This window comes from Monodelphis domestica, chromosome 5 (genome assembly GCF_027887165.1).
Source record: "Monodelphis domestica isolate mMonDom1 chromosome 5, mMonDom1.pri, whole genome shotgun sequence".
NCBI lineage: Eukaryota > Metazoa > Chordata > Mammalia > Didelphimorphia > Didelphidae > Monodelphis > Monodelphis domestica.
In genome coordinates this window covers 113,910,414-113,938,356 of record NC_077231.1, presented here as the reverse complement: position 1 = coordinate 113,938,356, position 27,943 = coordinate 113,910,414, and the positions used below count along the sequence as shown (strand labels likewise).

Genomic DNA, 27,943 nt, shown 5'->3' with positions numbered 1-27,943 from the left:
ATAGCTCATATGGGGAGGCAAATTAATATCAAAAAGTCACCCATTTTTCCATTCCTGAGATAGCAATATTTCCAACCAGGCATAAATTAATGGGACAAGTTCATTTTGCTATTCTCATTAATGAGTTTAAACTGGGATTGAGAATGATTTACTTAGAGAATCTTGGAGAGACACCTAGAAATAATTGAAACAATTAATTACTTCAGCAAAGTAGCAGTATATAAAATAAATCCATGTAAATCATAAGCATTTCTGCATATTACCAACAAAACCCAACAGGAAGAGCAATTCAACTCAAAACCACAACAGAATACTTGTTATACATAAGAACTATATGAATACAACCACAAAATGTTTTAGGAAATCAAGACAAATATAAACAATTAGAAAAATATCAATTGCTCATGGATAGTCCAATATTATAAAAAAGTATAGTGTTACCTAATTGATTTGTTCATTTAGCCATACCAATCATATTACCAAAGGATGACTTTATAGAGCTAGAAAAAATAATAAGATTCCTCTGGAAGCACAAAAGGTCAAGAGTCCCAAAGGAAGTAATAAAAAAAAAATTTAGACAAAAAGGGTCTATCAGTGGCAGATCTCACGCTATCCTACAAAATAGTAATCATCGAAATTATTTCATACTGGTTTAAAAATAGAGAGGATGATCAAAGGAACAAATTAAGTAAACAGCATACAGAAGCAAACAAGCCAGTAGAATAATATTCAGTAAGTCCAAAGACATTATCAGCTCTTGGGTTAAAGGCATATTATTTGACAAAAAAAAGCCATCTGGGAAAACTAGAAAGCTATCTGGTAGAATTTAGGTTTAAACCAGTAACTCAAACCATAAACCAAGATACCAAATCCACCAAATGTATACATTACTTAGATACAAAATGTCCCAAAAGTTTTAGGGCAGCTTTAATTGTGTCTGTGTGTGTGTGTGTGTGTGTTTAGCTATCAAAGCTTTAAACCACCTTAAAATTTTTGGGACACTCTATATAAAAGATCATATAGAAGAGCAAGGAAGAAATTAACCTATCAGACCTATAGAGATGATGCAAATACTTCATGACCAAACAATAGATCACAAAAGATAAAATAGACAATTTTGATTCTATAAAACTAAAAAGGTTTTGCACAAATAAAACCAAGGTTAGAAGAGAAACAGTTAACTGGAAAATGATCCTTACAGAAAGTTTCTCTGATAAAGGTCTCATTTCCAGTTATATAAGAACTGACTCATATTTATAAGAATAACTGCCATTCCTCAATTAATAAATGGCCAAAAGATATGAACAAACAGTTCTCAATAAAAGAAGTTCAAGCTATCTATAGCCACATTTTTTAAATGTCCCAATTTAGTAATAATTAGAGAATGCACATTAAAAGAACTCTAATGTTCCACTGCCTATCAATCAGAGGATTTTATTGTTCAGTCATTTCAGTCATGTCCAGTTTTTATACAAACACCCCATCTGGGGTTTTCTTGAAAAAGATACTGCAATTTCCTTCTCCAGCTCATTTTACAGATGAGAAAACTGAGGCAAACAGGGTTAAATTATTTGTCCAAGGTCACACAGCTTGTAAGTGTCTGAGGCCAGATTTGAATTCAGGAAGATGGATCTTTCTAACTCCCAGCAATCTGTTCACTGTGCCACCTAGCTACCCATCAATCAGATAGATTGACTCCAAAAGGGAAATGATGATTGTTGGATGGGCTTCAGGAAGGTAAGTACTTATAAGCATGGTTTGTGGAGTAGTGAACTGGCCCAGCTGTTCTCAAAAGCAAATCAGAACACTACCTCCCAATACCTTTGGCCCAGAGATACTATTACTAGGTCTCTACCCCAAAGCACTGACAACAAAGAGGGTGCCCATTGCACCCTTGCACCACCTTGCAGAATGGCTGAACAATTTATCATAATGTATTAATTTTATGGTATATTACTGTGCCATAAAATTTCAAGAGCTGACCAGCAGTCTCTCAAAGCTGAAGTGTTTTCCTGAATAGGTGTGGTGACTTAGGCAAAAGATGAGGAGTGGGAGAGTTTGGATGTTTCTGACCTATTGCCCAGGCGTGGCAAGAAGCTGCTCCACAAGGCACAGGGTTCCTGATTATTATATAGCTCAGTGATTACATGCTTTTCTGACACACAGTCTCATTTTTCAACATACATGATCTTTTACAGATAATTGGATATGTCACACATTAACTTTTAACAAATTGTTTAATTAACGTTCTGTGATCATCTTGCATACCAGGTTGCTACAGATAAATGACACAGGCAGGGTAACCAGGGGGGTCAGTTCCCACTGACCTGTGGGATGACCAGCTAGGAGAATCATTGTTGCTTTTAATCAGCTTTCATAGTCAATCAGAATTACTTAGGAGATAAGTAACAAAAACATTTGCTGCTAGGTGCCGGGTTAAAGGGCAATTTTAACACAGACCAGATTTAGGCATTTCTCAATTTTCCAACCTTCATTTCTCTATGTTTCATTAAGGCATCCTAGTGATGTTGCTCTGGTTATTGTACATAAACAGATCAGTGAAATGTGTCATAGAAGCTTGTGCTTAGAGAAGTGATTGATGTACCTGTTGTGCAATGGGTGTGGGGAATCTGAATGTGATTCTACTAGAGACTTAAACCTAATAAAGAGGAAGGGGTATTCCTTTTAAGTGGGTACATAAAAATCTTTTGTTTTAATTCTGTAATTATAATCCTTTGGTGACATTCTGGGAGGATTAAAGTGGGACATATGTACTAAACCTGTAAGTAATTTGCTCTCATGTATTTTAGCAATTCTAATAGTAAGGGAAGTTAGTGGGAGAAGTCACATAAGGGGGGTTCAGTGAGTGTCTCATCTTTCCTGGAGACCACTTGCAGTCCTCAGTTTCCAACTGTGACCATGTTAGACAGTGTGGGTTTGATGGCTCCCTGCGATAAAAAATGGCAGAAGGAATATGTCTAGAGAAACTTGTTATGAACTGATGCAGAGCAAAATAAGCAGAGCTAGGAGAACAATTTATGTAGGAACATCACACAAAAAAAGAAAAACAACTTCAAAAGATTTAACAAGTCTTTTAAAATTATTTTTATATATTACATAATATAGCATGTAACATAGCAATAATATAATATATATGATTTGTTGTAAATATGTAATAGATTATTACAAATATGCTTATACATTAGTGTTGTTACTGTGTACAACATTCACCTGGTTCTGTTCACTTCACTTTGCATCAATACATATAAGTCTTTATTTAACAATTCTGCTCAATCCAGGGACCAACCATGATTCCAGAGGACCAGTGATGAAGAATGTTACCCACCTCCTAACATATGTAGAATGAAACACATTTTGGGGTGTGGCCAATTGGGAATTTGTTTGTTTATTCATATTTGTTACAAGAATTCATTTTCCTTTTTTTTTTTGGTGATGAAGAGATGAAAGAGGAAGAAAATAAATGCTTGCTATATTGAAAAAGAAAATTATAATTTAATCTATTTTAAAAGAAATGGTGTGGAGGCAACTAGGTAGCACAGTGAATAGTGCACCAGACATGAAGTTGGAAGGTCTTAGGTTCAAATGTGACCTTAGACACTTCCTAGATGTGTAACCCTGGTCAAGTCATTTAATCCCCATTGCCTAGCCCTTACAACTGTTCTGTCTAAGGTAAGGGTTTAAAGAAAAAAAGAAATTAATCATGGAGAGCTAATTAGAAAAGAGCTAATAGGAAAAAAATTAGATAATGTTCCTATACTACAGATTGAATATTAGCCAATCAGGTATTTAACTAGAACCTCAGAATTTTGTCCAAAATCACAAAAGCTCTTTTGGAATATGGGAAAGGGGGAGGCAATAATCCTGCATGAGCATTTCATACAATCATAGTACTAGAAAGGCTTGAAACATCATCTAGTACAATGCTCACAAATGAAGGAACTGAAGGGTCCAGATGGGAAGTGATTTGCCAGGGTCACATTGATAGTAAGTGGCAGATCAAGAATTAGTCTCATCACTGCCTCCCCCTATTTCATGTTTCCAAGTCATACAAATGTTTACAGCACCATATGGGCCTCCCTTGGGTTTAAGTGGTTCTAGTATCACCTCTTTGTGCCTCCTGAGGTCCCTTTGGTCAGGGTGCAATCATTTGATCAAAGCATACCTTTGATGTGAAAGGACATGGGTGATGGGAACAGGACATGGAAAAGAAGATTCTCAAAGAAATAGAGGCATTCCGACATCAAGGTGTTTTTTTATGCGTTGAAAACATAGTCAAGTGTAGTCAAAAATAGAAGTCTGGGAATGGGGGGACAGCTAAGTGGCTCAGTACATAGAGAGTCAGGCGGCTCAGTGGACAGAGAACCAGACTTAAAGATTAGAAGTCTTGGGTTCAAATCTGAACTCAGACACTTCCTAGCTGTGTGACCCGGAGCAAGTCTCTTAATCCCCTTTCATCCCCTTCTTCTGCCTTTGAACTAATACACAGAATTGATTCTAAGACAGAAGGTAAGGGTTTTAAAAAAATAGTAGCTGGCACTCTAGAGAAGCTGCAGTGTACCATCTGCTGGAGAAAGATAGGAGCACAAATGGAAAGAAGCAACCCCTGGCATTTTGCCTTCAGAGAACCCTCTTCAGGGTAGTATCGTAAGTCACAGAGACTAGAGAGTTCTGTGGTGGCTCACTAAGGAGGCTCTTGACTATCTTTTGGCACAGAGGAGACTTCTTTGTGTCCATTTCATTGAAAATGAAAGCTGTTTTCTGTTTTGACCCTTGAGAAGCTAAGTTCTTGCAACAGGAGCTGGTGCTACATAGTCACTTTCCCACAGGGGTCCTACATAAGAGAAACAAGTTAGAGAAGTATCCAGTTCCCGGAATGTGTCAGCAGAGAGCAACACTCATTTTCTAGATTTTACTGGAACGTAAGCTCCTTAGGGGCAGGAACTGTTTTGGTTTTGCCATTGCATTTATCCCATTTAGCAATGGGGAGCAACTGGCAGGCAAGTAATAAATAATGATACTAAGTAAATGATGAATTGATGGAGGAAGTTGCTTATTTGTGACAGCATCCAGACTAGACCCCAGAGTCCTTGGATTGGAGAAACCAGTGGGATACGGTGTCAGAAAACATGGGTTGTAACTCTTCCACTTAACCACCTGACTACCCTTGGAAAAGTCATTTAACCAACTCCTCTAAGAGGGGGGCTTGGACTAGAGCGCCAGGATCTTTTCCTGTCCTAAATCGATGAGGATATTCTCCATTCTGCCATACCGTTCATTTTGCCATCAGTAGCACCGCAATACAAAGATATTTCCATTTTTATAAGGCTCAAAGCCTTAAGCTAAAGAAATGAAGCTACCATAGCAGGAAGTTCAAGCATCAATCAACCAACAGGTGGGGGAGATTTGGGCAAGGGAATAGGGCTGAATTGTGTCTTTTTTTTTTCTATGACTATGAAGGAAATCTTTTGTTTTGTTTTGTTTTGTTTTGTTTTATTTTTTAAATAAAAACCCTTACCTTCCGTCTTAGAATCAATACTGTGTATTGGTTCTAAGGCAGAAGAGTGGTAAGGGCTAGGCAATGGGGGTTAAGTGACTTGTCCTGGGTCACACAGCTGGGAAGTGTCTGAGACCAGATTTGAATCCAGGACTTCCTGTCTTTGGGACTGGCTCTCAATTCACTGAGCCACCCAGCTGCCCCCTGTGAAGGAACTTTTTGAGGCAAAGTTATGGAGGGCAGCCTTCCTGGGAATGAGGAATTTGTTTGCTTACCTAATTATTCTAGTTTTTTCAAGTAAAGGTAATATTTGCAATATATCTATTGCTATGGTTTCTGTAGGCTGAAGGAATAGGGAAGAACTATGTGTGTAGTCTTTGACAGCTGATAAGCAGGAAGAACATTTGAATGATGGGCTTTTTAAAAGGGCCTTTGTTCACGTAGACTGCCTGAAATAATATTTTAAGATGGCAGCAAAATCCAAGAGAAGATTCTAGGAGGAAAAAAATAGACATTTTATTTGTCATCATCCAAAATTATGAACACCTGCTGTGGGTTTTCTTCTTCATAGTCCATGAAGTCCAGTTTGGGGGAAAGGTGGATGGTAAGGAATGTCAAAGCGGACAAAAGTAGCAAATCATCCAGGAAACATTTGATTGGACCCCTCTCAACCAGGTTTCTCCTGGTGTAGATATGGCTGACCCGGATTCCAATCAAAGCGCTTAGCATAGACAAGGCACCAAAAAAATGCTTGTCGGGGAAGGGAGAGGGCTCAGTGGATAAAGAGCCAGGACTAGAGACATGAGTTCAAATGTGGCCTCAGACACTTCCTTGCTATGAGGTTCTGGGTAAGTCAATTAACCCCATTTTCCCAGCTCTGACTACTCTTCTGCCTTAGAACTAATACTTAAAATCAATTCTAAGATATAAGGTAAGGTGTTTCCTAAAGTGGGGGGGGGGGGGGGAGGGAATAAGCATTTATTAAGCACCTACTGTATGCCAAGCACTATATCAGCATTTTACAAATATGATCCCATTTGATCCTCACAATAACTCTTCTAGATAGGTGTTATTATTAGCCCCATTTTTCAGTCAAAGAAACTGAGCCAGAAGAAGATTATGTAACTTGACAAGGATCCCAGAGCTCTTAAGTGTCTGAGGAGGCTGGATTTGAATGCAGATCTCTCTTGACTCCAGGTCCTTCATTCTATCCACTATTCACCATCTATTTACCTCTCATATAAGTAATGTCAGAGCCAGAATTTAGGGTCTCTCTTGGCTCATTGACCAGAAAAGTTAAATGACTTGTTTAAGGTCACACAGGTATGATAGGAACATAGATCTTGATAAAAGCTAGCATTTATTTTGGACTTTAACACTTATAAAATGCATGTGTATATTTTCTCATTTTATCTTCCCTTCAATAAAATTGATGCCATTACTATCCTGAGTTTACAAATAAGGAAACCAAGGCCAAGAGAGAGCTAGCATAAGTGACTTGCTCAGAGTCACACAGATAATATGTATGTCTAAGATAGGATTCAAACTCAGTTTTTCTTGAGTGCAAGTCCAACATTGCCTACAATAATAGCTGCCATTTATCTAGTGCCTTAAGGTCTGCAGAGTGCTTTATAAATATTAAAATATTGATCCTCGCAAAGTACTTTATAAATATTGAATATTGATTCCACCAACAACCCAAGGAGGGAGGTGCTTTTATTATTACTGCTTTAAAGTTGAGGAAACTGAGGTGAGGGTAAGAGACTTGTCCAGAGTCACAACGAGTAAATATCTGAAGCCACATTTGTACTCAGATTCCAGTGCTCCATGTACTGCACCACCTAACAGAAGCAGATCTAGAACTGGAAGGGGCCCTTAGATGTCTCCTAGTTCTATACTCTCATTTTACAGGTGAGGAAACTGAGGCCAATGGAGGCTATATAAATCACTCCAGACAGAGGGCATCTGAGATGGGATTTGAACCCAGGTCTACTGAGAGAAGCAGTGTGTTGGGGGAGAGAGGTTTGTTTGGTTGGGTTTTTTCCTCCTCTCTATCTATAATGCTGCCTCCATTAATAGCAGAGCATACCAACCTCTTTCAGTCATGCCATGGTATCTTTCCTTTTTTTTTTTTTTTAATAAAAACCCTTACCTTCTGTCTTGGAGTCAATACTGTGTATTGGCTCCAAGGCAGAAGAGTGGTAAGGGCTAGGCAATAGGGGCCAAGTGACTTGCCCAAGGTCACACAGCTCATGGTATCTTTCTAAATGCCCAATTGTGCATAATTCTGTGATGGTAATCAGACATAGTCACCAGCAGAACCAGAACAAGGGAGGAAGGAAGGGAGTTTTCAGGGAATGTTCAAAGGACATAAAGGTGTATTTTTCTGAAATTACCTGCTGATTCATGTTCATCTCAGAGAAAAGCCCCTTTCCACCAGGCCTGACTGGAATTACGGGGCTGACACATTTCTTACAGGTATCCACTATGTGGTACAGCTTTTGTAAATTAGCATAAACTCAGATCATCAAATTAATGTTATAAACTTTGCTTCTTTATTTATTAGCTTGGGTTAGTTTTTCTAGGAAACTTGTCAGGGGAGAACCGGAGTCTTGGCTATTTATGGCTCAGTGTTCCATGGATCTGACTAGAGCAGGAATTCTTCATCTTATTTGCATCATCAAGCCCTTTGGCAATCTGGTGGAGCCTGTGAACTCCTTCTCAGAATAATGTTCTTAAATATATAAATAAAATACATAGGATTACATAAGAAACCAATTATGCTGAAATATGGTTATCAAAATAGAGATATTTTTAAATTAAGTTCATGGAATCCAGATTAACAGCCAACCCCTGGTATCAAGAATGTGAGTGCTGTTAGGTCTAGAGCATGTAAGGGGTAAAGTAGTACTCAGTACTCAGCTTAATTAACTAATTAGCTCTTATGAACACAAAGAGATCTGTATTGTCATGCCAACCTCAGCAACGATAAAGTCTCTTCCCCCAGGGCTGCCAAGCTGCCTTTTATCACTCTTTTACATGGAGAATTTCCCATTTGGATTAGGAAGCAGAACACTTTCACATTTTTTCCTTAGAAAGATTTAGAATAATTGGGAGGTGAGGTATAATACGAGCACTAGCCTTGGGTTCAGATCCCAGAATGGGGATGGGAATGCCAGAGAAGTCATTGAACTTCCCTAAGGAAAGTAGAGAGGTTCTTCTCTGATTCTTGACACCATCTCCTCCAGGAGGAAAAGAAATCTATCTATGGTCTGTGTGTTAATAGTTAACTTGGCCCTGGCAGGAAGCCACCAGGTCACAATCAAATTCTCTTTACTCTCCATGCTTGCTGGACTTTGCCAATCTTGTTGGGAGTCCTTGTGTGCCTCTATAGTGGTGAACTGCTGGGACAATATAACCAGCTTTCTCTAGGGCACTTTTAAAGGAAGGTTCTGTTTATTTCTAGCAGTCTTCTGCTGAGCTGTGGCTAGTGGTTCAAGTATATTTGATTCTACATTTGCCTCTTCCTGCCAGGGGTCTGATGCAAACAGAAGCTGAAATAGAGCACAGCTAATGTTTAAGAAGGGATTTCTGCCTGAATCTGATCCCTAGCCAAGATTGTAAGTCTTCCTTCTATCCTCTGTCCATGTTCAGTTTTTGGACACTTTCTATAGTTTCTCAGTTTCTCTCTTGCTTTCTCACTTTCCCCTATTGCTCCTAAGAGAAAGACATCTTACCTACTCTTTTTTTTTAACACCCTTACCTTCCATCTTGGAATCAATACTCTATATTGGTTCCAAGGCAGAAGAGCAGGAAGGGATAGGCAATGGGGGTTAAGTGACTTGCCCAGGGTCACACAACTAGGACATGCCTGAGATCATATTTGAACCCAGAACCTCTATCTCTAGTCCTGGCTTTCAGTCCACTGAGCCACCTAGCTGCCCCCAGGATTCAAGAAGAGTATCTTTTGCAAGAATGCAAGACTCCTAAACTTAGCTTAAAAATAAAAGAGAGATTTATTAGTTTAGAAGGTAATGTTGAACCTGGCCTGGACAGCATAGGTGGAAGCCTGCCTACTAGGGGGAACAGCATGGATGGAAAGCTGTCTCTGCCAGATGACATAAATTCTGGGGTTTTTATATTCTATTCAACTGTGAAGATGTGACTCTGGATCGATAAGCACTGAAGCAAGGGGTAGAGGGATGTTTCCCTGAAGACACAAGGGGTGGCCCTCATAGTTTGGAGGACAGATGGATGTCTGAAATACAACTTGATAATGTCAATGAGGTGCGTCTCTCTGTCCATCTCAAATCTAAAGGACAATCTAGGGAGGATAATCCTCTCTGGGTCAGATGTTTTGGGTTAGGAGTCATGAGGATGTAAAGGAGCAAAGGAATTTCTCTGCTTACAGTTTGCCTGGGTTTGGGGGTATGATGCTCATGCCATACCTACTGTTTTGGGGAAAAAGATGTGACCACTGTGTCACTTGGAAGGTTCTTGTGAAACATCTACCTAATTTCCCAGATCACCTTGCCACTTACCCCATTCCTATACATGTGTATCCTGCCTTTGTACCTCCACTCTCTACCTCTTGCTCTGAGAATAGTAATCAACTTAACAGTGCCATTGCTTTTAAAAGGCAATATCAATTGATTCTTCCCATGGATCAGTTCAAGATCTCTGTGATTCCCCAGATCAAAGTTCTTTTTCCTGGAGACCAATCCTCTCCCTATTTATTAACTACCCCCCCCATTAAAATATAAGCCCCTTGATGCCAAAATTTATCTCCCCTTTTCTATTTGTCTGCTTTGTGCTTGGTACATAGAGTAAATACAAACAAATGCTTCTTCATTCATTCATTTCAGATCCAGAACTTTGTCTCCTATATTGTGCTCTCTTTTACCTACAGTTACTAAAACAGAGTTCAGACTTCCTCCCCTCTTCAAATAGATTTTTCTTCCTCTTCAAGGCTGCCTTTAATACTAATTTTATTCTGCTTTACCTAAAAGGAATTTGCCCCAGCTCCACATCCTCTTCTGAGTAACTCTGGTTCCTTCTGTCCCCCATTTTAACTGCCCTCTCTCTACTCACCAAATTTAGACCAACCTTTGACCTTTCCTAGAACTGTGCCTGAGCTAGAGTCTTTTGCTGTTCTGTCAGTGAGATCAGAGATCAGTCTGTTCACTCCTCAACATCGTTGGGCAGCTCTGCTAGACTTCTTCAATGCTTCCCATTCTCTGGAGTTACTTTTAGGAGGAAAAACAACACACCCACCCTCAGCTTACAACATAGTTTGAAAGCACCCCAAATTTATGATTTCATCACCAAGTCATTTGTGATAGTCAGCCACAAACCCTCCCCAAGAGACCCAGCCTAATTTATCGAATGCCAGGCCCAAATTAACATGTGCTCTTCAGCTGTAGTCTGCCCATGAAGTGCCTCATTATTAATAATAATAAGGACTTGAAAGTCTTTCCATAAATTATCTATATATTATATAGAATGCTTTCCATGTATTATCTGATTTGATCTTCACAACAACCCTGGGAGATAGGCTATCATTATCACCATTTTGCAGATAAAGAAACTGAGGCAGACAGGGTAAGTGACTTGCCAAGGGTCACACAGCTAGTGACTGTCTGAAAGAGGATTTAATGTCAGGTCTTCCTTAATCCAAGTACAGCAGTCTATCCACTACACTATCTAGCTGCCTATTCTTTCAGTAGACAGTGGTCTATTAAGTCCTAGTCAAAGGAGTTATCTATCTGTTCTCATTACGAAGCAGACAGAGATCTAGATTTAAGTACCAAAGGGCCAACAGCTTCAGTGAACTGTGTAAAAGCTAAGATATGGATTTTATATCCAGATCATGGTGAGATGTTCCCACAGATCATGATGAGTTGCTTTCAATGATTATAGAATTCCAGATTGGAGCCAGACTGCCTCTGGTCAGGATTGCCCACTAGCCTGTTCTTGATTGGCTCAGACCCTATTTCATCCCAGAAACTGGAGGTGATCTTTCTGATGTAGAATATTTTTTGTTGTGTTGCACGCCAATATGTGCAAGGTGCACACTTGGGGATGCTTCAGAAGCTATAACCATCAGCACCTGGATTGATTCTCTGGCATTCCATAACCTCCCAAGAAGCAGGCTGTTAATTAATTAATTATACTATTTAACCACTTCATAATGATCAAATACCCTCAGGCCACCATGCCAGTGACTACTTCAGAGGGTATTCAGTGGGCTTGAATTAATTTTTCCAAAGACTTCAGTACCCTTATTGCTCATTAGAGGATACTCAAAGGTCTACCAGCTCTCAGACTATTTCCTGTTCCCATAGTCCCGAGCTGTCCTAGTCTGCTGATGTAGTACAGGCGTTGAGTTCTATATAGATCTTGGAGTATGGCCTGTTATGTACCCTTCGTAATCTAAGGGGATAATCTTAGTAATCTAATCTAAAATGGGAAAATCTCTCATCTCCAAATACCCATCCCACATTTGAAAAACATGCTTCTCTTGCTTAGAATGGGATTTGGTTGATCCCATTCATAAGGCATAGATGATTTAATTTTAACAGTCATGTGATTTATTGAAACATGGTACGTAAATGGGATATAACATGGGGGGGGGGGAAACTGTAAGAAAATTTTCAAATAGAAAACCCAGAAAGAAACTTTTTCACTCAGGAAGAAAATAGTCCCTGACCAAAGGCATGTTACAGTGTGATTGGGGAAATAAAATATGAACAGAAAACTAAAAGTACAAAATGGTACATTATGCTAAGTGCCCAAATCAATGGTACAGACAGTAAGTGCTGGAGAAACTGAATGGAATAAAAGATTACCGTGTGCCCAGTTGATAAGGGAAGATTTCATAAAGGAGACAGACCTTAAAGGATGGTAAGTATTTAAATGGAGGGCACAGGAGGATATTGCTGGCAGAGGGCAAAGGATCAGAAACAGGAAAGCAAAGGGCATTTCTTGGAGGTTCCTCTTCATTGGACATTGTCCAGAGCAAAAAGTCCATTTTTATCTTCATGTCTCCATTATCCAATAGGGCTTTTCCATGACAAGTGATGAATTCCAAGATGGCACCTCATTTCCCCTTTCCCCTTCACATCTAGAATATTTTTGGACTGCTTTCTTGTACCAGCAATAAGTATTTACTCAAGGAATCCAATTTAATTTTAATATGAGGTAGAATGCAATTAAGAGGAGATACATTTCCAAAAATAAATAAAGCATCCCCAAAAGCCAACAGAAATGATTTTGGGGAAAGAAATGTCTTCCCTCTATTAGTGTGAACAGCCAAGAGATAACTACATTAATAAAAAGAATTTGCCATTTCCCCTGCAACAGTATCAAATTATAGTGCAGCTTGTGTGTTATCTCCCTCTAGGTCAGAATTGGTGAAGTATTGACACACATGCAGAGCTGCTCTGTTGTTCCCCCTCTTCCCAGTGCCTGTTGACATTTTGTGCATGCCCCACCCCTCTGTTCAGCCACCCAAAGTGAGCACTTCCTCCCTCTGCTCTCTGGGGTAATGGGGGGTAAGGTTGTGGGAGGGGGGTCTCATGGGAAGCTTGAAGTTGCAGTTTGGGCATGTGAACTTGAAAACCTTCAACAACACTGCTCTAGGTCTTTGTCCTTGGTCTAATTACAGAAGAATGTTAAGGTTGGAAAAGAAAGTTAAGGGAAATTCAATGTGGGGTATGGGCATAGGAAAGCTGGGGCATGGGGAGGAATCCCAAGGCTACCAAAGGATAAATGTAGGAGGGATAGAAGGAGGAAGGAAATACAACCAGGGCCAAAAGAGTAGCAAAGTGAGGAAATTAACCCAAGGTTAGCTAACAAAGTGGACCTGAAAGGTCTTACCCATGTTGCTGAGTGCTGCTATCTGAGCCCACATAGTATTTATGAAGTCATTAATGGACAAAGAGGAACTCTCTTAGCTCGTTTTAGAGGTGAAAGCAATTATCAAGGGACAATTATCACTGATGAGACAGATGCCAATGGTCTGTCAAATGCCAGAAGAATGGTTTTGGTTTCTACAGAGATGCTTACGGTTATCCCTTCTTCCCACTTCAGTATTCTCTGTATAAAATGCTAACCCAGATTCCACAGGGAAGAGGAAATAATCTTATCATATACATGGATTCTAACAAGACAACAAAGATCTCACTTATTTATATATGTATAACATACAAATATAACTATAGAAATGTAAATATACACATTTATTCCATGGAAAGGAACATAAATCCATTTAAATTCCTCGGAGTAAAGATGTTTAACTTGCAGCTACAAATTTCTAAAAAGCAAAACCATATCCTTCTTCATATGATAAGAGCATAGATCTAGAAATCAGGCATTATGGAAACCATTGGAAATGTCAATGTTTTGTTAACCCCATCATAGTTATTAAGGCTAAATGGTCTTCTAACTTACAGGAGGAATTATAGTTGGTAATTCCCTGTTCATCTAAGCAGTGGATGCAGCCATGTCACTGACTCAGGATTACTGGGTCCAGAGTAGAGTAGGGTACTCTGGGTAATCTCCCTAAGAAGATGGATGGAGCAGCCAGTATCCATACAAGAAGAAATCATCTCTAGCTCCTCTTTGTATCTTGCCTTTTATTGCTCTACTCAAATGACTTCCTAATATGTTATTTCTCCCACAAAGGACAATGATTCCTTTACTGAGGAACATGAAATCTAGTCCACAGAATGTTAATTTACCTCTTCTTCCCTTCCCTTCTCCTGATTAATTAAGATCCTCTTAGATTTTAACTCATCAGAACCTTTTTATTCCCTCTCTATTATTTCTTTTATTCCTCAGTTTACCTTCCTTTTTTTTAAAAAGCCTATAAACATAGGTTCTGTCTTCACTCTTTACTCCTTCCTCTTGCACAAACTGATGCAACCCCAACAGCCTTCTTAAGATTGCAAGACCAGGGGTCCTCAGCTCCTCCATTTGTGGCTATCTAGAATGAATTCCATGAATGGAGAACTGACTCTAACCAGGTCCCCAGTCCTTTTTCCTCCGGGATAAAAGACCTTAGGGATTTCCCTCCAGCCAGCTATGTACCACCATTTCTTGTTGTATTGCCTTTATACTTTTTGCCAATGACTTTCTAGTATACTTCAATATGTGCTAGGTCTGGGATCTGACTGACCTTATTACTTATGTCTATAGGCCTTTCTAGAATTCCTTTTTGTTGTTATTTCATTTAGTATAATCTTTTACTATTTTTGTGATTTATTCTTTGACACTCATTTAGGACATTCCATCCCCATTTACAATTACTTTTTACTCCTATTTCTTATTGGTTTTAAGTTTTGTTTTGCTGTGGTCCATAAAGGATATGTTTATTAATACCAAATTTATTTATGAAGTCTCTATATATTATACAGTTAGAGATATAAGAGATCTTAGAGATCATTCAGTTGAAATTCCCTTCGTCTTGCAGATGAAGAAACTGAGGTCCAGGTTAGGTGACTTGCTCAAAGTTACAAGTCCTGTAAATATGTACTGTGCCATTTGAGGAGCCCCTTCATTCAAGGCTGTCCAGAACAAATTCCATGAATAGATAATTGACTCCAGTGGGGTTTCTAGTTTGTTTGTTTTTTCCTCAGAGATGAAAGTCCTTAGAGACAGAGACAGAGAGATAGACCCTGAGACAGAAACAGAAATAAACAGATGAAGAGAAATAAGCGGAGAGACAAAGACAGAGGAAAATGGAGATAGAGATAATTGGTTCATTCATTATGTATGGGGCCTTTATAATAATTGACATTTATTTAATGCTTTAAAAGTTACAAAGCACCTTACATAAAAAGGCTCATTTTAGTATTGTAACAACTCTGTGAAATATTACATCTGTTACTGTTTCTGCTTTACATATAAGGAAACTGAGGCTCAGAGAGGCTAAATGATGAGACCTCAGTTACAGTTATTAGTGACAAAGGTGGGGTTCAAATTGACATCTTTCTGACTATAGGTCCAACATTCTATCACACTGTTTTTTCTCATAATGGACTTTTTCTGCTCTACTCTCTAGAGAGTACCTATTTTTACTGTCATCTTGTCTGAAATCACAATTGTCAATTCGCTTTTTTTATTCAACTGAAGCATAATAAATTCTTCTCTAATTCCTCATCTTAACTCTTTGTGTATCTTTTCAATGTGGTCCTTGCATGAAGCAATTTACTGGTACTTGCTCTCTAAATTACTGTAAGATTTAAATTAATATCCAATACTCCAAAATTATATTTTATAAAGTTTATTAATAATGACTTGAAATAGAAGGAGAAAAAAAGGAAATAGAAGTTAAAAAAAAAACCCTAGCTATTTAACAGAATTAAGACCACATGACTAAGTTCTCCTTGCCTGTTTAAGAACCCTGCTCCACCAAAGCCATGACAGGAAGACAAGAGAGCGAGAGGCAGAGCTACACCAAATTTATATCCTCCCTACAGTAGCAGGTAATGTGAGGAGAGTGGGATGCTGGGAATTGTAGATTTTAGGGTAACAGATTCTAGTTGCACAATCCCTCTATGATCCTTTGGGAGATTAGTCTCCCCAATGGATCGTTTAAATATAACTATCTTATCCCTCTAAAAATCTGCTAGCTAAAAATGCATACAATATTGAACTTTCTAAGAGGAAACCACAACAGTTATAGATAAGAGGGAAATAGAAGAGTGAGCAAAACCAATGTTTGCTAGGAGCATTGACAAAAAGTCAATTGGGGGCAGTCCCCTTTGGCATAAGAGTTACATTCAAAATAAATGCATTCAAACCCCCCCTCCCCCACCACCACCACCACAGTTCAATTTCACTACATCCCAAAGTTCATTCCAGATCTTTTGGTGCAATGTGTGATTTCTGCAGGCATCTTCATGGCGCCTTCTCCAAGTGGTTCACTTTCTTGATTCAGGGAGGTAACAAGTTTCTTATCCTAAAATTACTCTCAAACAAGAAAAATGTTTGTAAAATTAGAATTTTATGAGAATTATACATTATTCTGCCATTTTCTCCTGTTTTATAAGCAAGTTAATACTACAAACAACTCACTGTTGTGATGATTTATTTTTTTTTCCTCTATCAACCCTTATCATAGGTGTTAAGGAATCAAAACCAGTAGCAAGCATTTGCAGTTTGTTCTTTTGTGGATAATCTTATCCCCAGTCTCTCTCCTCCTTTACAGCCAAAACCCAAATCCCTGGATATGCCCCCATTTTTAAGTCATCAGTGTTCATAACTATCCTTTATTTCATTTGAGGCAGTCCTTTCTCCTCAATCCAGCCCTTCTGCTAGTCTTTGCTTCTCTAGCAATTCAAACTCTCACCTCATCTGACTATATTCCCTCAATCACCATGTAAGAAAAAATGGGATTCCCCACAGACAGTAGTTTAATCTCTTCCTTTCAGTTAGAAAGCACTGGATCATCACCTCACCCTTTTAATTGTGCAAATACTACTTCCAAACCACATGATCAACAAGATGGAGGATTAGAAAATCTCTCCAGTCTTTAAGAACTCTTGAATATTCCCTGATGTAGGAAATACATAGAAAAGATCACTACCATCTACATAGACAAATGTAAGAAGAAACCCAACAAATTAACAGTTCTTTGAATTAATAGCAAAAAAGGCTAATCCTTAACATACTCATTTAGCACCTCCTTCACCAGCTCTCATGCTCTTGCAGGAGACACAACCCAACTAAATGCCATTTGCCCTGGTATCTACTCAGCAATTTCCTTTCTGCTGCTGCTGCTGCTGCCCCAATCCTGATCCCATCATTCTGTGGCAACAAGCAGCAGAACCACTTGTATAGGACATAATGGTATAGGAAAGCAGAAATGTGGGCTGTGTGGGGGAACAGAGGAAATTTTGGGACAGCATGTTAATCTGTTTATGGGACTACACCAGATCTGAAAGAAATAACTGGCATCTAGCTAGGGCCAATTCTGTGGCCCCTCAAGAAACTACTTTGTGCAATGAATTTCCCAATGGGGAATGAGACTGAGATCATTTTGAGGTCAATACTCCCAGGAATTCACTGGGAAAGGAGGAATTAGAAAATAAGCAATTAGAGAAATATGAGGGAAATATTCAAAGATCTCAGGAGGAAAACCCTGAGTTAAAAACTGAGAACACAAGTAGATAATTCAGCAGGAAAGATATTAAAATAGAAAGAAAGATGGTAATCAAGATACCTAAATGAGTACAGAGGTCTCTAAATTAATATTTCAAGATAAAGGAAATCGAACACCTGATGAGACAGAGACCCTGAGAATATACAAGAGAACATGGAATCAGAGGACAATGTTCATAAATGGTTCAATGAAGAATTAATAAACTTGGAAAAATAAGTTAAATGGAAATAAATTTGTGGTCTGTACAGAAGAAATAATTAGCAGAACAGAAAAAATTAAATCCATAGTGGTCATCTCTTTAATAAAGCAAAAGAGAAAACAACTAATTGGTAATGTAAATATAAAGTCAAATACTTAACAATAACTATCATATTCCTCCTTCCCTTTCCTCCAAGGCTTCTCTTCTCAGTGCTAAACATATTCATTTAGAGATGTGTATTTTCAGGTAACTGTAGGTAAGTGTAGGTAACTGACATTAAGAAATTTTCTCTACCAACTATGATTGGCATCTCCTTTGTCTCTTATAGTTTAAAAAATTGTTTATAGGAGATAGTTAGGTGGCTCAGTGGATTGAGAGCCAGGCCTCGAGTTGGGAGCTGTGGGTTCAAATTTGGCCTTAGACAATTCTTAGCTGTGTTACCCTGGTCAAGTCACTTGAGCCCATTGCCTAGCTCTTACCCCTCTTCTTTTTTTTGGAATCAACACACAGTATTGATTTTAAGACAGGGGGCATGAATTTAAAAAAAAAAAGTTATTTGGAAAACTGATATGGTAAGTGGCTTATCCAGGTTTGTGCAACCAGTTATTTTTAAAGATAGGATTTGAACCTGATATTGTTGGTTCTGAGACCAGATCTCTAACCCCTGTGCAATACTACTTCCCTGACAGAGGTGATAGGGGAAAATTGGACCAGAAGGGAGGGGTAAGGAGGGGTACAAGAGACAAAGACAGAGAGACTTAAAAGTCTTAAATTATCTTTGGAAGGTCTGAAAATACACATCTCCAAGTGATAAAGACTTTTTCTCTTTCTCTACTGGCTGATGCAAGTGAAATACAAGTCAGAGCTATGCTAAATTTAGGAATAACTCATTGTGGAATGGCCTGAGTCCAGGGTTCAGAGAGACAGGATGTTGAAGTAAAAAAAAAAACATGAAAATACAATAAAGCCATTGGTCATAGGCGAGGGAGGTAAGGAGACAGAGAGAAAGGAAAATGGGTTATGGAGATTCACCACACCTGAATCTGAGCGATGATGGACCCTTACAGGTGTGTTGGGGTTATATATTTCTGGATATTTTGTTTGTTTTAACTTAAAAACACATTGGAAGGCAATCGTTCTTAAGGACCTGCTCACAACTTGTTCTCAGGCAGAATTATCTGAGGCAAAGCCAGCCTGTTTTTGTTGGATTTTTCAAGTGCACCATCTATAATGTCAACATTTCCACCATTACAGCAGTGATGCTATAATCAGCTCAGTAAACATTTATGAAGTGCCTAGATCTGATCCAGGCACAGAGGCATACAAAATGGTCCTTGGATTCAAAAAAAGCTTATATTCTATGGTGTAGAGAGAGAGAAGCATAATAAAACATGTATAGAAACAAGGGCAAAACAATTTGAGCTAGGAAGAAGCACCAATAATAGTGAGGAGAATCAGAAAAGTTTTCCAATAGAGTGCCACTAGCATTAAACCTCTAAGGAAGCTAGGAATTTTAAGTGATATAGATCCAAAGAGTGTACTTTCTAGGCATGAGGCAAAGACACAGAGGTAGGAGGTGGAATGTCAAGTTCAGAAAAGAGCTAGTATGCCAGTTTGACTGGAACATATGGTGCATCAAATCAAGTAATGTGAAAAAAATCTGGAAAGGAAAGTCGAGGCCAGTTAACAAAGGACTTTATATGCTAGGAGATTTGTATTTTATGCTAGAGGAAATAGGGGGCCACCAAAGACTTTTAAACTGGGGGAGTGAAAGGGGCAGATCTGTGCATTAGGAATATCAATTTGGCAGTCATACAAAGGATGGGTTTGGGAAAGAAGATCTGGAAGTAAGGATACTAGACAGAAGATGATTGCAATAGACCAAGCAAGTGGTAAAGAGGGTCTGAACTCTTAGGGACAGACTAAGAAGTGTAAGGATAATTTTAGCTTTGTGACTTAAAATCTATTTAATTTGTTGCCAGGGATGATTCCCAAATAATAAAATACCCAAGTCAGCTGGAAATTATGGAGATTTTAATTAATATAGAGAGAAGGAATTGAGAGAGAGAGAGAGAGAGAGAGAGAGAGAGAGAGAGAGAGAGAGAGAGAGGGAGAGAGAGAGAGACAGAGAGAGAGAGAGACAGAGAGACAGACAGAGAGAGAGAGAGAGAGAGAGAGAGACAGAGAGAGAGAGAGACAGAGAGAGACAGAGAGAGAGAGAGAGAGAGAGAGTTAATTTAAACTGCTTTGGCTCAGGCTGATCCAGGAAGTAGTTAAAGGCCTTGGCCAAAGTGGCCTTCCTGAGTCTAAGGGAAAGGGAGTCAGTCTTATCACTCACCACAAGACCGTCTCCAAGGAAGCTCCAGTACTCCACTGAACTCAATCTCCTGAACTGAGTTCCGAACATCCTGAACTGACTTTTAGCCTCCTTTTAAAGAGAATTTTCTCTTATGTCACCTCCTCTAAATATTTAAGTCTACCAATCACAGTAGATGCCTTTTTCAGGACTGCCCATTCTTTAGTTCTCGCCACTCTTTAGTTCTCACCTTCTCTGGTTAGATTATATCTTTTAAGTACTTCACACTTCTTTGTTAAGCTTGCCTTTTGTGAGTTACTTGACCTTTTTGTAATTAATTTAACCTTTATAGGTACTTAACACCTTTTTGTATTAGATCTAAAAATAGACTTGGCTTAAAGTCCTAGCTTCACTATAAGGTATGAGTTAAGTATCTTCATTATTCAATCAGGAGTTTACAACTTTATCTTCCCCTAAAGTATGGGTGGAGTAATATAAAGTTCCCAAGACATTCCTGGTTCTGTTAGACCAAGTATCTCCATTGTTACAATAAGGAAATAGCTAAATCAAATCTTCTAAAGTACAGTCTGCGTAATTTTTAAGATTCACAATCCCCCCTGATGACCATTGGGAGACTAGTCTCCCCATTGATCATTTAACATAATTATCTTTTTCTAAGAAGAAATTACAGTAGTTATGGAGGAATAGAAAAGAAAGAAAGCAAAACCAATGTTTTGCTAGGTGCGTTGACAGAAAGTCAAATTAGGGGCAGTCCCCTTGGCATAAAAGTGTACATTTACAAATAAATGTTCAATCAAATTTCAGTTTAATCAACCACACCCAAAGTTCATTCTGGATCTTCTTGATGTAGTGTAGGTTTTCTGGCATCTTTCTGTAACAGTTCATTCTCTGGATTTAGGTGTTAGTAAGCTTCTTCCTTGAAGATCTTTCTCAAACAAAAAATCAAAATCTTGGATTTTGTTAAAATACAATCCCCTGAAGTGGGTGTTAAAAAAACATCCAGTTCAGCTCAGGATGCAATGTTGAGTTATGGGGGTGTATGAGTTAATTATCAAAAGAAGATAAAAACAACCAAAAACATAAGAAAAGGGGGAAAATGGAAAGAAAAGAAAAAAATTCAAAATAGTCCCTTATTTGGGATTAATAAATTTCTAACAGGCCCTTGTAAAGGTCCAATTTAAAGTAGTTTCTATCCCACAAGTCTGTAGGACAAAATGCAGTAATATTTCACTTACCCATTTGCAACCAAGACTACAGGAAGTTGCCATAATATAAGAAGGAAAGGAACTAGAATTCTATTTTGATAGGGAAGTGTCATTCCCTGGTCTGATTTTTTTGTCATTCTCAGGGATATAGGGAGCCAGGATGATAGTCAAATTTTGGTTCTTGTCTGAGTACTTCACAAAGAATGTAGAAACAAGGAAGTCCTATGACTTAACATATGTCAAGCATCGCAACCTCGAGTCTCACACTAATTTTTCCTGTGTGCTCTTTTTTGCACTATTCAGGTTAAGTCTGTAATCCTTGTTTTTTATCCCATTTTCTAGAATCAGACACAAACATTAATCACAGTCCCATAACATTTATCAATAATGGCATGTTCCCATAGTTTAAAGCTTTATGGGTATGCATTGATATTATAGCAAGTATATATATATATATAACTTATATTATTGCAGAAAAATAATATTAATTGTATGTACCTTAAGTACAAGAAATGAGGAAAAAGGGGAAAAAATCAAATATTCTAATCAAAATAAAAGAAAAGCAATAATAAAAATAAGGGGGGGGGATCATGAATTCAATGTGTCCTCAAAAAACAGCATCTACTTGACAATGGATTATTATCTCTAATGCATGTGATAGGGTACAGTCAATCAGTCTCAACAGAAGATTCTCTCTTCACATGTGAGCAATGAATCCAAGAGTCCTTTTCTCCAACCTTTATAGATGTTGGAGTAGTTAACAATATTTGGAATGGTCCTTCCCAGGAAGGCTAAGTTGCTCCAGTACGCTTGAAATTCTTAATATACACTTTGTCTCCTGGGTTCAGGTCATGAAGAGAAAAGTCTAGTGGTCCGGCTTGTACTGCAGCTCCAGATTCATGGAGTTCATGCAGTTTGTGCTGTAATTCCTATATATAGGAAGCAATAGTAATATGTCCCCCCTAAAAGTGATGTATATGCAGGGGAGAAAGGTTTAGCCTGTATAGGTGGATGTCCAAAAAGCATCTCAAATTGTGAGATGTGTAGGTCTCCTCTACGCCTGCTTCTAAGATAAAATAGGGCCAGAGGGAGAATTTCAGGCCATTTTAAATGGGTCTCAGTGCATAATTTTCCAAACATAGTTTTAAGTTCTTTGTTCATCCTTTGAACCTGACCTGAGCTCTAGGGATGATATGGAACATGAAATTTGGGAGTAATCCCCAAGCAAGAATATATCTGATTTAGGACAGAATCAGTAAAATGACTTCCTCTTGTTACAAGGGAATCACTTTAAAAGACTGATATATATTAATTTAAGGTCGCCAAGGAATCAGCAATGTAATTCCTAAATGAAAACTTAAGTCAGCCGTCAATCTTTTATGGAGTTTAATTACAATAGGAGGAAGTAATTAGAGATAGAGAGAGAGAAAAAAGGAGAGAAAGGAATAGGGCTTAAATAGCCCTTCTGTTTAGGCTGGGCCAAAAGGCCCAAGCCCTTAGATAGCTGGGGCAAAGAAAAGAGATCAGTCCCTATTACTCACGTGACCAAAATGGAGAAACAGTCTCAGAGGCCCCCACCTTCAGCTTCCTTCAGCGCAAGCTTCTCAGAGCCCACACGAACCACACCAACCAACTACTCAACCCCCCTCCTCAAGTCTTCAGACCCCCTATCTTTAAGGAAACCCTCCAAGTTGCCTCCCCTCAGTCCTCACATCTACCAATCACTGTTCATCAATTTCCCTGTGCCAATGGAGGCTCTAGCTTAACCCAGGACCGCCCAGAGGTTTCTGGCTTTTGCACATGTCTGTTGAAGGTCATATTTTCAAATGATTAAATCTTTGCTCCTTTGCTACAGCCCTTTCTAAATCCTGTTAACCTGAGTAGGGTAGAGATTGGAATAATTAAATTTTGATCTAGGCTGCAGCCCTTACTCAATCCTGTTAGGACTGAATAGGGTGGAGATTTATTCCAAGTATCTCCATTGTATCAATTCTAAAATCAATCATGACTCAAAGAAATTCCTGTTCTATGCTTAAGCATAGGTCAAAGTCCTTTCCATTGTTCAGCAAAAGGTTTCTGTCCTAAAGTAATCTTAAGAAGGGAAGAGAAGGAACCTCCCATGCCAATGGGGTTCCCATTCCAATAGACAATCAGTAAGAAATTTTCCAAGTATGAAATATCCCAATGGTGAAATTTCCAACATTTATAAGTCTAAGGAAATTTGAGGTTTACACTCTATCTGAATCAATACATGCTGGCAGGCCAAAGCGAGGAATAGTTTCTTTTAAAAGCACCTTAGCAACAAAAACTGTTGTGGCTTAGGTCACAGGAAATGCTTCCAGCCATCTGGTTAGTTGATCTACTATGACTAGACAAAATTTATAATGTCCTACCTTTGGCATTGTTATAAAATCTATCTGTAGATGCTCAAAGGGTATGTAATCAAATGATTACATTGGAAATCAGATTTAAAGTGGTCAAGAAGCAAATGACTAGTAGAAATTGGAGACAATAAGTACAGAAAACTTGTTCTAAAAGTTTGGCTTTGAAAGGGTCTAAAGAGATACAGAATGGTAGGTCAAAAGGATTATAAGATTAAGTGAAGGGCTTTGTTTATCTTTATATATAATGGAGACCTGGGAATATTTCTATAGGAGAAAGAATTAGGCCAATAAGAAGAGACTGAAGAAGAGAGAGGAAATTATTGATTGGGCAGAGTCCCAGAGGAAACAGAAAGGAATCCAATCAAGGGCCCAAGTTGAGAAGTTAGCCTTGATAAGGAGAAGGGTCATTTCTTATTCCAACACTAGTTCAAAGTAGGAGAAAATGGAAGGGAAATTTAGAATTGTTTTTGAGATGTGGAATAAGGAGAAAAAGTTAACTCACAGCACATGGCCTCTTTTCCTATTGGTTACTTCCCCAAATTCACCCTAACACTAGTATATTGGGTCCACCAAAGGTGGCTGCTACCTTAGGTTCTAGGAGGAGCCACTCCTACTACTAGAGCTAACAAGTCCCAACCAGTGTTCCTCCCTTTAACACTCATACTCTTAGACACAGTTAGCTTTTAGCAAAGACATTTGCTTAGCTGGAACAGCAGAAATCATAGTTGCAAAACATCCCCCACTCACCACAAACCTGGGATATACAGTTTCCATAAAAAGAGGGGGCTGAAACTAGCAAGATATCTATGTATTATAGATATATGATGAAGATAACTCCTGCTACTTTGATTCTGAAAGTAGATGTTCTCTTCATATTTCTTATGCAGCAACCCTTGGATGGGTTACTCATCCAGGTTCCCAGGGTCTTCTCTTTATTGTTCAAATCTTGATAGCCAGAATTGAAATTGCTTCTTTCCTGGTGAGGGGCAGGGTAGAAGGTAGCGATCTGGCACTTTAAACTCCTTGAAAGAGAATTTCCTTGAGGGTTGCCTCTTGAAATCAGAGAGACACAGAGACACAGACATACAGAGAGACAGAGCCAGGGAGCACATCCAACAGGTGGGCATGCTCTCTGTGGTTGGTTGGACTCTTCAACCTCTGTATCTTTCTTCTTTTAGGAACTACCATGAACCATTTCAGCAAAGCCGAACAAGATGACTGGTTAACTGTCTACCTGAAGTATCTACTCTTTGTATTTAACTTCTTCTTCTGGGTAAGTGATTTCTACCTAAAGGAGCTCTCCAATCTTCTTGAGTTTCAAATGTTTCAAGTCACTATTGTGTTGATGAATCACCATTCATAGTGTTTCTCTGAAAGACCACTCATGGATAAATTTTTACTTCTCGGAGAAACTATTCATAGTCATTGCAGTTGTCCAAGAAAAGAATTTACTTCCAGGGTTAACATAGACTGTCTGTCTACAAGACGGCATCAAGATAGAAGATTCACTAAAATGATAGATTTATGTTTAAGAATACCATTCCTAAGAAAAGGTGGAACTTTTTATTCTCTAAGTTGTTTGTTTTTTTTTTTAAACCCTTACTTTCTGTCTTAGAATTAATACTATGTATTGGTTTTAAGATAGAAAAGAAGTAAGGACTACTCAATGGGGGTTAAGTGACTTGCCCAGAGTCATATAGCTAGGGAGTATCTGAGGTCAGATTTGAACCCAGGATCTCATTTCTAGTCCTGGCTCTTAATCCACTGAGATACCTAGCTGTTCCTTCCTTCACAAGTTCTTTGTGAGGTATGTGGTATATTGACTTCATGGCATAGTTTTCAATGAATTTATTTTTCCTGATTCACATTCTAATGCAGAGTAGGATGGAAATGGAGGGCTGATGCTTTGAATGATTTGAAATGGAATCATTTTTAACACTAAGTGGCTGGTCTCAGGAAAATCCAGAATTTCTATAAATGGCTTGCACCTGTGTCCACATGTACCAAGTAGAGAACTGAAGTAATTATCTCAGTAAACAATTAATTAGTATAATAATTGCCTAAAATAACTATTTGCTTACAATAAAACCAGATTCATTTGGCCTACCCTAATTCTGGACTGATGATCATTTAGGGAGAATACATAGAATCATAATATCTCAGATTTGGAAAAAACCTCAGAAATCAACTAATTCAACCCATAAGGGAAACTGAAGCTCAAAATCGACTTTATTTGACTCCAAGGCCAGCATTACACTGGATAAAGCTTCATAATGATTTCTTATTCTGATAGCTTTATTTGTACTTAAATATTTGTACTTAAAAATTTGTACTTAAAACTAATCTAAATTCAGCAACTAATTTTTAACCAAAGACTTAGGAAATTAAAGAATTATTCTATGTATCTTAAATTTCTATGATCTGTAAGTGTAATTTTGGGGGACTCACACTCCTTAGTTGGAGAAATGAGGGTTAAAGGCAGTGAGGAAAGGGTTGATGAAAATGGCTTTCCTCACTACTCCTTCCTGGAGTCCCTGAATCACTTGAAGTAGAAAAAATGGAGATCTCCCCTCAGTGAAGGCTTGCCCCTTGGTGGCTGTGCCAGCCCTCAAGGGAGGCAGGGAAGTCTTCTCTACAATGAGAGGTATGAGGGACCTCAGTCTCTCAGATATGCACTGCTTTGGGGTACTCACAATCCTCCCCCTTGTGTCTTCTTGAAATCTGGCAACAAGATGGAGTCTGCCAATGGGCTTACTCTCTAGATGTAAATAAATGAGATTGAATTCACTATCTGACTGCTTATTTTATTTCATTGTTGATTGGGGCAAAAGGTAAAAGTTAGAGGGGTTCTGGGTTGCCCTAAATCCCTTTCTAAATAAAACTAATTACTGAAGTACAAGGTTTTCTCGTAGACAGAGGAGAGGTAGGAAAAGGGGAGAGCTCTCAATAGTTAATGGAATGAAAGTCTGAAGAAATTAGGTTTCTTGACAGAACCAGCAAAGTTTTCAACAGGAGTCCTCGATGTCAGTGACAGAAATCTCCACAGGTGTCTTGAAAATGGCCCATAGAAACAACTCTTCCTTCTACTCCCTTCTGTGTCTCCATACTTAAGACCCCCTCTTCAGGAGAATTTCCCAAAAGTCCTTGTTCTGTTTCCAACTACCATTTCTGACTCATGCAACTGTAGAGATCTCAACATTTCCATTTCAACCCAATGGTTCTGTTGTCCTACTCCCCATCATTACACTAGTTAATTTTTGTATTTTAAATGACTTAATACTTATTATATGCAATGATGTTTCTAACTAAAAAAGAGTTGCAGTTTCAGGACAAGTTTTGTAAATATTTTTAATTCCACTCAGGAGGAATTAATCCCATATTAAAATAGGATGTCTGTAGAGATAATGATTTTTCTAACACCAGAAGACTTCAAGTCAGAACTAGATAATGAGTTGTGAATGTTGTAAAGAGGATGCATATTTTATATATGGTTTGAAATAAATGACTTCTGAGGTTTTTCATCACTAAGGATTGATGATTATTTTATCTCATAGCCTTAAGTAGGAATGTTTCAGCTGGGTTGGGAATAGGAATGGAGAGAATATTGTAAAGCATCATTGGCAGAGGAGATGAGGAGGAGATGGTGGTGGTAGTGAAGAAGAAAACCCAATCACAGGTATAGTCACACCAAAAAAAGAGATTATTTGGCCCCTAGAGTAATTCACCACTCTTCCTTAAGAGTTGGGAATAAATAGCAAGGAGTGATACTGTAGTGATAGAATTGTGGGAATGGAATTGAACAAAATAATGGGGTCATACTATAGAGTATAAGTATCAAAGTCAAGTACAAACCAGATCATTAAACCACATATAAGAGTCCCTGTGTACCTTTTAGTCCAATAATACCACTACAGGGTCTGTATCTCAAACAGAGTTTTTTAAATGGGAAAGGACCTAGTTGAACAAAAATATAACTGAATTTTGTGATGGCAAAGAATTGGAAACTAAAGGGATGTCCTTCAACTGGGGAATGGCTGAACAAATTGTAGTATATAAGAGTGATAGAATATAAAACAATAGTACTATGAAGAAAGATAAACAAGATGAATTCAGAAAGAACTGGAAAGACCTACATGAAATGATGCAGAGTGAAATAA

The 27,943-nt window shown here is 38.4% G+C and overlaps 1 protein-coding gene across 1 annotated transcript in view; it reads left to right on the top strand.

The window, feature by feature from the left end:
* The window catches only part of TSPAN11 (tetraspanin 11), a 190,584-nt gene that overhangs the window by 28,807 nt on the left and 133,834 nt on the right, over window positions 1–27,943 (top strand). Inside the window, exon 2 of the mRNA XM_001372627.5 lies at window positions 24,965–25,059. Within this exon, the coding sequence (XP_001372664.4) occupies window positions 24,973–25,059 (87 nt within the window). The 5' untranslated portion in view covers window positions 24,965–24,972. The remainder of the gene's footprint in view (window positions 1–24,964; window positions 25,060–27,943) is intronic.